The sequence below is a fragment of the Fulmarus glacialis genome, unplaced genomic scaffold (genome assembly GCF_000690835.1).
Source record: "Fulmarus glacialis isolate BGI_N327 unplaced genomic scaffold, ASM69083v1 scaffold4062, whole genome shotgun sequence".
Lineage (NCBI taxonomy): Eukaryota > Metazoa > Chordata > Aves > Procellariiformes > Procellariidae > Fulmarus > Fulmarus glacialis.
This window is the reverse complement of record NW_009199611.1, coordinates 76,899-86,737: the sequence shown is the minus strand read 5'-3', so window position 1 is coordinate 86,737 and position 9,839 is coordinate 76,899. Positions and strand designations below refer to the sequence as shown.

Here is a 9,839-nt window from a genome sequence, read left to right as displayed (position 1 = left end):
GGCTGTTGCACTAACGAGGTTGATCCTAACCCCGCTTCCTCGAGCAGCCGGAGCTTCCTCCATCCTGTTTCTGCATCCAAGGGCCATTGGCAATTGCACGGTTCAGGCTTTTCTGTTCCTTCCAGGACAGCTGCCTTTGCAATCCAACTGGCTTCATGTTTTCTCCCCGTTAGCATCGTAGCATCACTCCGATAGTGAGAATTTCAAAGTGCAGTTCCAGCTGGGGGAAGGAAAACGAAATCAGAGTCGTTCAGCACTGCTGAAAGTTATCTGTTAGCTCTTGCTGATACCAGCCCCAAGCACCAGGTGATTTTAACACAAACTCTCCAAGTCTAGGAGGTCTGCCAAAAAAAAACGTGATTGGAGAGGGTGTTTGAGCCAGAAGTGGTTATTTTCAGAGAGGCTTGAGGTGTGCCAGCTCAACATCAGCAGACAGAGAACGTGCCCCGCTGTCCACAAAGCAGTGAGCAGGACTATAAAGAGTGGGGGTGGCAGAAATGTTGGACCCAGGTTTCATAAAGAAGTTTTCCTTTCTATCTACTACCTTCGTCGGACAGAGAAAAAAAACCCCAAAGTGTCTATTTTAATCTGAGCCAGCAGTGACTACAGTTTGTTCTGTTGCTTACAGCTACTAATAGGAATAAATCCTATCAACCTGAATTATTTAAAAAAATTAAAAATTAAAAAAATCAATAGCCAATGGTGACCAGTGCAAAATAGATTAGGGTATTTTTCACTAACTTTGAGGTTTTATTTTATTTCTTTTTTTTTTTTTTTTTTCTTGTACCGCATATTACTTTTCACTATGGAATGTACTTTAGCTTCTTAAGATATAAGCTTCCAGCTCTTGTTTTAAACACAGCGAGAACAAATCTTTTCTGTGGAACAGTGATAAGAGAGGTACTTTGGCCCTGAAATTAAGCAACGCAAGGCTATTGCACTCCATCGTTCTCTTTTTGATTAATTTTTTTTTTCATTGGTGTATGACATGGAGTGTGTAGCCCTGCCGGAAAGGCTTCTGTCAGCCCTTCCAGGGTAAGCTTTATTCCCTTTTCTCAAACTTAAGGCATTTGAACTGTTTTTGAGGAGTTCTTCCTTTAGGAAAATAAGGACTTGAAGTGTCCTTCACCTCCCGAGACTCATCCAGGTGCCCATTCCTCGTCACTGTAGGACCGATCAACAGAGCCACTGCCCTCTTCGCACCCTGAGCCTTGGGAGGATGCTTTGATGTCTTTGAGTGCTTTTGTCCTGTGGTTGCTATTAAAATAGAAATTTTAGCTCTTTAGTCTTACAAGATGATCATGCTTTGCTTTTTTTTCTTTAACGTAAGGCTTAGGGAAAATTTTCAAGGGTGGGAAAACTCTCTATTTGGTGAATCAGTGCAGGTCATTCTTTATACACTCTTGTACTAGAAATAGTCTGTGTGTGCATATTTTCTCGTTTCTGAAGGTTTTATCCAAGTGTCACGATGAGGTGAAGGTAGAGGAATATATAAACACCGGTATTAGTAGGCTAGTTCTTGGAAATTTTAAATAGAGGGAATTAAAATGTTTATAAAGGAGAAAATCAGCTGGACCAGTGAATATTTATACTTTGCTTCTCATATTTGATGGCATTAAAATAGCTGGGAGGTAGGGCTGCAAGTGAACCCCGGTCCACTTTATCTTACTGAAAAAAACCTCTTTTTAAGAAAATCAATAATTAGTAGCCAGTTTTGATCACTCTTCTCAGGCAGCAAGTAAAACGTACTGAGTCCCTGTGGTATGAATTAGCAGAGGTGGACTGTACCGTGTGCTTCGGCACGTGCCGTACGTTACTAAGCCATCACAACTAGCAACAGGTAGAGGCATTTGGTGGGTGAAAAGCCACCATGGGATCTAGTTTCATTTGCTCCGTTTAATTATTGGAGCTATTATCAGTAGATTTATCTGCTCTCATCGTGGAGCTCTGCTGATTACACTGAGAATTAAGGGTTTAAAGACCTAACTCGGCTTCTGGAAGAGGATACCTTGTCATCTTTATTTCTATTTTCCATTTCTTGCATTCATTTTTATTTCTATTTTAACAATCAGTTACTTACTGGAAGATGCTTTTAATGTTTACTGAGCATGTTGAATTCTGATTACTTTCCTCCGTGCGTAACCCAAGTGAGTGCAAAGCGATTTAGTAACCTGAGCTCAGGGCTGGAATCCGTTCTCCAGCCAAGCTCTACCGCTGATGCCTTCAGCTCCGCAGGGACATCACGGGTTAACCTGTCTCCTTCGCTTTCAGATGGGGGTGACAAATCCAACTCATTAAGGAGGGTTATATTGTGATCGTTACGGGGGAGGGAGGGGGGAAGCTGAAAACGAAATTGCGCTGTGTGTACGTGCAAAGAATTGCTGATCTTTGCCTTGCAGGGAGTTTCCCAGGGCCCCTCGCCGGCAGGACACTAGCTGTGCCTACCTGGCTCTTAACTGCTCTCCGGCCATGAGTCTCCATCCTCTGCTCCCACCAAATATTTGGAACGGCTCAGAGTCCAGCTGCTTTAACCATTTATCTCCACCTTAAACAGTTTAAAAGCACCACTGCTGCTTGTTTTAAGTTGGGTTTTGGGGTGTTTTATTGTTTGTTTGGTTTTTTTTTTCCCCAGGCAGGATAAAGAATGCCTGCATTCATACACTAGAGTGCCTTTAAAATAACTAGCAGCTTTGGCTGTTTATCTCCCAGCTCTCGAGCAGCACACTTCCCCCCGTAGCGATGTTCACTCGTTATATCTCAGTACCTGTCTGTCACTGTCCTGCAGCAAAGCTTTTGACTGTTTTGTGGTTTGGTTTTTTTGTTTTGGTTTTTTTTTTTTTTCTTGTGGGTTTATTTTGCATAGAGTGTGACATTTTGGTTTTGTTGTGGTGTTTCTGACTCTTTGTGCCTTTCCTTTTGTGTTTGTTTCTCCCGCCTTTCCTCAGTTTGCAGCGGGGCCTCGACCTGCCCATCACCAGGTACAGTACCCTGCCCCTTCATTATCATCCTAAACTAATTGGCTGGGGGAGGCGGGTGGTTGGAGGTGGTTCACCCACTAACTCGGAACGAAGGTTCGCTTCGGAAACCAGCCCCGTTAGTAGATACTAGCACATGCATAACCCCGCTAACAAGCTGCCTGCGACACAGAGTAACACTTTTAATTCTCAGTTGGTGTCACTGCACTCATTAACCACCCCACTTAACGCCGTTTCCATAGGAAGGGAGAACCTGTAGAGATCGTTGCCAGGTATTCCTGAGATTTGCTTGCCTTTTCAAGTTGCTAGAAACTTTGCCGAGTATTTCCCAAACTAGTCCGTGGATTAAGTTGCCTGAACTGAAGATGTCAAGGAGAACCAGGCGTTCACATCCCTGAGAAAATCCTGCTGTCCAAACTCAGAGCAAGGCAAATGACTTTCCAATTCATACGTTTCTTGTGTGATATGCCTGGTTATCCGTTATCATGACATTGCTTAATGTTGTTTTTACTCACCCTATGAAAGCCAAACATTTAGGAATCTTTGTAGTATTCTTGTTGCATGACTTGGACTTTGTAAGGAACCACTTAATTAAGAAGAACGAAAATTAGGAATAGCTCTGGCTCATGGAACTCATGGGCAGCGCTCATTAGGGTGGCAGAAATACCCAGAGGACCTCTTCAGCGTCAGGACAGATGCACAGGTCCCTTCTGTCCTAGTCAAGGTGTCCAAAGTTGTCTTTTCTATCAACTCCTACATTCATCTTTGCCAAACCCTTTTCCTCTGGGGTCTGGTTTTGCTGCTTCTTGTAGCTTATGAGGGGACAGAGGTGGCACTGACGGGTGGAAAAGAGGAGGAGAGGCATGACAAGTGCAGGAAAGCTCTCCCAGATTCAGTTGCTTCCGTGTCACTCTTCCTTCTCTTGGCTTGGAAGGAACAGGTGGTTTCCACCAAGTTAATAGGGAAAAAAAAAAAAAATCCCATTAACTCCAGTGATGTCAGGACGAGGGTTTAAGTCATAGAAGGTTTGTTCCAGGAGAATTATTTTGTTCTCACTTCACTCCTGTTGGTCTGAGCAGTTTAATACTGTAGGGATGAGTACCTTTGGGAAAGTACTGTCTCAGGAGAGCAGGTAAGTGTGTAAAGTGGGCACAGACACCCAAAACAGCTGATAGTCTTTGTTCCTTCCACCTCAGAGAGCAGCATGGAGGCAGGCATCCTTCCAGAGCAGGACAAAAAAAAGGCTTAAAAAGTAGAATGAGGCATTTGCACTTGTTTGCTCGCAGGCAAATGTCATGTGAGAGAGAGAGAGAGAGAAATGATTTTTGTGCGTGGCAAGGGATTGCATTGACAGGCGGTGGTGGAGGAATGTTTGCAGGATGACTGGGCAACATCGGGAACAACGGAATTAGTATCTTGTTTAGAAACTTTTGTTCTTGACCTTAACTTCAGGTCTGTGTTTATATTACGCAATACCGAAAACGCATCGCTGTTCAGAAACTCGTCGGCTCTTTCATAGGTCGTTACAGGCAAATTACGTTAAGGCACATTATTTATACAGTGTGAGCCATTTAATATTCTCATAAAAATTACTGAACTCGCTGCGAGCAGATTTTGGACTACAAGTCTCGAGGCAGTGCAGCCTTGGAGGAAACAGTTTCAGCGCTTGGTGGCTTTACTGGTATGACTCTACCACCAATCTGTCATAACCTGATTTAAAACTTTCTTCTGGACCCAGTGATGACCCTGCCTGCAGGTTAAAGCTTGTAATTTCCAAGTGTTTTCCCGATTTTATCACTACATATTTAACTGTTGCAGTTAGATTTTTGACTCTGTTGTATTTGAAGTCTGCTTATAATTATCTGAGAGAAGCTGTCACCGTTAGAAAAACATTTCAGGCTTTGTTCCCAGTTATATTTGTCACGCGCTGGATTAGGACAGGCACAGAGAAACCTGGCCTATAGATGAGCTGTTTATTTCTTTTAATCCAAAACTCAGTCTCTGCCCGTGGTGCGGATTGGGGATGGAGAGAGGGATTTTTGCCACCAACCCGTGCAGGAGGGTCACGGCTGTTGAAGCAAATTCATCCCAAACCCCAGACTTAGAGGATTCTTGAGACCAACATAAATTATTATTCTCATGTGGGAAACCTTTAACATGCTGGAATAGTTAAATTGTGTAACATAAGCAACAGGCTTTGAGATTTTGTGACCTGAAAAGTACTAAATAAGTAAATCGACCGTAGCGGTGTTAATTCTTGTTGCAACAACATAACGCGCTCTTCTAAGAAAGCGGCAGCAAGATGAGGTTTGCAATGATTCCTGTGTCAATCCCAGCGTGATTTTATTAACATATGCCTCGTATTGATTCTGTGTCTTTTTCAGTCAAATAATGGATTGTTCTTTAATGTTATTTCCTGTAATTATTAGATCTTTAAAGTACTCAAATTAGCATGATTTAAGCACCTGAAGTTGACTGGCAACTTTATAAGCAATTTTTTTTTGGATGGGAATGCCTGCCCTGCTGGTGGATAGTCAGTTGATGCTATAGAAAGTGTAATCAAACTCTGTATAAGAGAAAATATTAGGATGAGATATAGGATGCTATACTAATAGTGGCTGAAGTCAAATGAAAATAGCTGCAGTGGTTCTGATTAAAAGTTAAGTGTGTATCTGTAATCCTTGATTCCAGTAACACGGTTACTTAAACCGCTGAAAAGTCTCATTTATAGGAGAAAGAAAATGGGCCCTACAACGTGTTTTGTGGCAATATTTTTAAATATACTGTCAACTTGTGTTTCTCTCGAAGTGCTGTAGCGGACTTAGCTACGACCCTGCCTGGCTTGCTGCTCTGCTTCCCACTTTGTGCACGGAGCATCCCTTTTTTTTCTTTCTAAGAGGCTCTTGAGTCACTTTGTTGCTTCTGATCCTCATGAAGCACAATTGAAAATAGCAGTTTTCTTCTAATCTGAAGTCCAAAATGTAGAATAACCCTTAATTTAGGAAGTGACTTCAGGAGCATATGGGTTATTTTAAAATGGATGCTCAGAAGAGGCCAGTGTAATTAAAACCAGAAATAATTACAAGTATAAACTGAAATGTCATAGTTCCCTTTCTGACTTATAATTGTATTTGAGATTAGTTTACTGTTTATGGCAGACTAATTTAGTTTGAGGTTGCTGTTGTAGTTTGTTCCAGTTTTAGCTTGGGGTTACTCGAGTTCTTTTGGGTATAGCTTATATAACAGAAAGCTGGGCTTGGCCGTGTACTGTTGTTAAAAAGCCTTGTCATTTGGAGAGGTCGGGAATTTACTCCCTGAGCTGACTCAAGACTACCCATTTTGTAGCTTTTTGGAGAATCTCGAGCTAGAAAGCAGTTGGAAACGGCTGCCGTAGTCATTTCTGGGTCTTCATGTGGAAAGAAGCTACCAGTTTTAAATCCCACGGTTGACACAAAAAGGGTTTTTTCTCCCTTCCCCACCCCCTCCCCCCCATTTTATTATTTTGTAAATAATAAAACTGGGAAAGTCTGAGGCAAACAAATCTTGTGTGGTGCCCCAAGGGCTGCTACTAGGTTGCTGGTGGCCACTGGGGAAGCAAGATGTGGACCTGCGGGCTTTCTGCTGCAGCTTCTGCTTCTGGCAGCAGATCTTTACGTTTCAAGGCTGCAGCTCCTCAACCGAGCCCTGGTGCCTGTGTTAAAGTTTGGAAGATCAAATACAACATGCCAACTTTGACCTGCAAGTAGACGTGGTTTCTGCTGCATTGCCTGTGCAGATACCTCCTCCCTCTTCCAGGTTATCCCACCAGCCTTCTTGGTGGGACTGAAAATTAATAACAGGGCTATCCAGGGTATGAGAAGCTTAATTGAAGCGGAGAGCTTGGGTGTGCAATTTGATTTGATGACAACTTGCTGAACTTTCCTTTTGCTTCCTTTCTCCGCAACCTCCTGCGGGGCTTTGTGGACCCATCGCAACTGCCAGCCTTGATCCGATCTGGAAAAAAATAGACGGGTGCCTATGCACGTTGTGTTCGATGGGCAAAGCTTAGCATAGATTTGTTTTCAGTGCTCTTACCACAAGTTTATTTTTCAGTGAAGCTTTTAGAGTACGGAGGGAGTGCTCCACAGACATTTCGCTGGAAGTGATGGCTTAGAAATACAGAGTAAATAGAAAATCAATTAAAATGCAGTGGTGGTTTATCAGGAGGAGGTTGGTGCTCTCTTATCATTGATTTTTCTAGATGACAGCCTCTTATCTGGCTGGCCTTCAACAGACTTTTGACACAGGGTCATGTGGGAAGAAAATCAAGCAGGAGAAGATGATGGTTAATAAAAGGATATCGGGTGTGTATATGTAAGAAGTAAATGGCAGGGTAGTGCTGAGAGGGGTAGGCGGGAGGTTAGTAGTGGATTTTCTTAATATTAGCGTTAATTACTCTGGCACAAATAGCAGGTATGTGTCTGCAGCAAACTTCATGAGTATAAAGCTACAAAATGCGGCTAGCACAAGGATGCTGCACGAGGAGGACTGGCGTGATGGAAGCAAGGCGTAATCCGGTGTTGCAAGGTGCAAGCCCTTGTACTTCAGTGCCAAGGAGCAGTTTTTATTCTATGAAGTGGGAGCTCGTCAGCTGAAGCCACCTGTGCAATGCAATCTTTAGATAAACCACAGAAGTTATTTCCAGTTGAGATAGGGAGTTAATACTGCTGTATTGGGAAGTACTGGGGAACCCCTGTCTGGAGCATGTGCGCAATTCTGCTTTTTTATTTTCCAGAAAGACTTCCTTGAGCAGGTAGATGAAGGGCTGCTGAGATCATGAGAGCTTATTAAACGAGCAGGCTAAAAGAGTTGAGCTTGAGGCAGCTGATAAAAGCAATGTCCGAGAGGGGTTTACTTGTGCTCTTCTGTCGGTACATCGGGGGAGCAACCCTAGGAAGGAAGAAATTAAAGACCATATTGCCCAGTAGTACTGACTCCAAGATGACCCAAGAAATCCCCCGTAACAGAGTTGGACAGATAAGGGATGGGACCGTGCCTTGAGGACCATGGCTCAGGTCCTCACTGGTTGCTGAACGACTGTGTAGCAAGTTTCAAGCTAATTTGACCATCATTAGACATAGCAGGACTTAATGTTAATTTTTGAAGGAAGTAGTCAAGGAAGGGTTGATGTAATGCAGGGTTTCTGTCAGAAGCCTTGCTGTGGCCCAGGGTACTTTCATTCTGGTCCTGAGTGGGTCCTGTATGTTCTCCACTCCAAATCCTGCACTTATTAGAAGAAATAGAGACAAAATACCTCAGATTTTAATCTCCTGATGTTCTCCCATGGGGCATCATTAGTGTTACTTGAAAATGTTGTCTGTGCAGGCATCTGTTTGACCTTGCAAGGTGAATTTTTTAGCACATCAAGTCAGAATAGTGAAACATTTCTAAGAATGACTTTGAATATTGCTAGCTTAGCTTTGGAGGGACAGGAACAAGGATGGAGCATAAACCAGTTTGCCAGCCAGATGATACTTGTTTAGAACAGTAAAACTCACATACAAATCAGATGCACAGTGCTGTCATGATACCTGATTTCCTTGAGAATTTTGGTGTTACTTACAGGAAGGGGAGTAGCTACAAGTAATTCAAACTTTGCCAGAGAGATCTCTGGTTGGCACTTGCAAAAGCTTCTGACGGTCTTGTTGCTTGGAATAATGGATCTGCTTTTCTTCTCGCTGTGTCCATCTTCCTTTTAGTAATGAAATCCTCCTTTTTTCTTCATCTCCAAATTCGAGCTACCTCTGCAATGGTGCGGGCAGTATAGAGTGTTTTTGAGAGGTGGGTTTGAGCAGAAGGTCCTCCTCCTGTAGAAGAGCTTAGCACTACCATGGTGGTGTTTAATGCTTGATGGAAGAGCAAGCCTGTGCAACACACCGCCTGTTTTGGTGCACAGAGCGTGCTTTCCTTCCGTCTGCTACAGCAGGAAAGAGAATCGGCTTGTGTTTCATGAAATGGAGTTTCTTAGGCACCAGTTGCCAGCGACAGAAATGAAAAGCTATTCGTAAACCAGGAGTTTCCATCGCTGTAAGTTTTTCCTCAACGGTTTCAGTGACGTTATCAGCAGGTTATGCGGGTGCAGCAGAAACTTGAGGAGCAGGGTTCACATCTGTGACTCGCACCGGTGGAGGATTCCTGTCTTCTGCGATGAAGGCTCTTCCGTGCTGCCCTGTGGATGTAGTTACTGTCAGTAGAGAGGCAGGTCTCGCTTCAACCTCCAGCCCATTTTCACTCTGCATAAATACAGAACCGTGGTGGCTATTGACTTCCCCCCACGCCCCCCAGCTCTGGGGAGACTTCTGCTGTAACCCGCTAACAGGTTAGAAATAGTCATTATTCAGCAATTTGCAGTGAAAGAAGAAAGGACTTTTACACTTTCTGGTGTCTTTGGATGTTGAAAAATTGCAAACTCTGGTTATTCTCACCATAAATTCAGCGTGTGCCCTTGTTTCATGCAACACTCGTGTAGTTCCCCTGCATCTAGACAGCCACACAATTTTATTAACGCAGGAGCCTGGCAGTGTGTTGCTCTACTGGTTTTCTTTCTGCAACCTTGCTACCAGACTTTTCTCCCAGAACAGTTGCCTTCTAATTCAGGTCACACTGTACAGTGTGCCGGTGACAATTCTTCATCAAGATTCACAGGGTTGGATGTAAAAGCATTGTGCTCGTCTTGATGGTATCTGGATTTCTGAGATGGGGAGTCATCCGTGGCTTTCCTGGAGAAATCACTTAGTATGGGAACAGCTTAGGTGTCATAAAGTCTTCACCAGAATGACCATTTTAAGTTCATCATCATGTCAAGTCTAGAGGCATCACAGCTTC

General features: G+C 43.4%; 1 protein-coding gene across 1 annotated transcript in view; it reads left to right on the top strand.

The window, feature by feature from the left end:
* Positions 1 to 9,839, top strand: part of EIF4G3 (eukaryotic translation initiation factor 4 gamma, 3) — a 78,847-nt gene that overhangs the window by 2,325 nt on the left and 66,683 nt on the right. Inside the window, exon 3 of the mRNA XM_009573303.1 lies at positions 2,946 to 2,978. Within this exon, the coding sequence (XP_009571598.1) occupies positions 2,946 to 2,978 (33 nt within the window). The remainder of the gene's footprint in view (positions 1 to 2,945; positions 2,979 to 9,839) is intronic.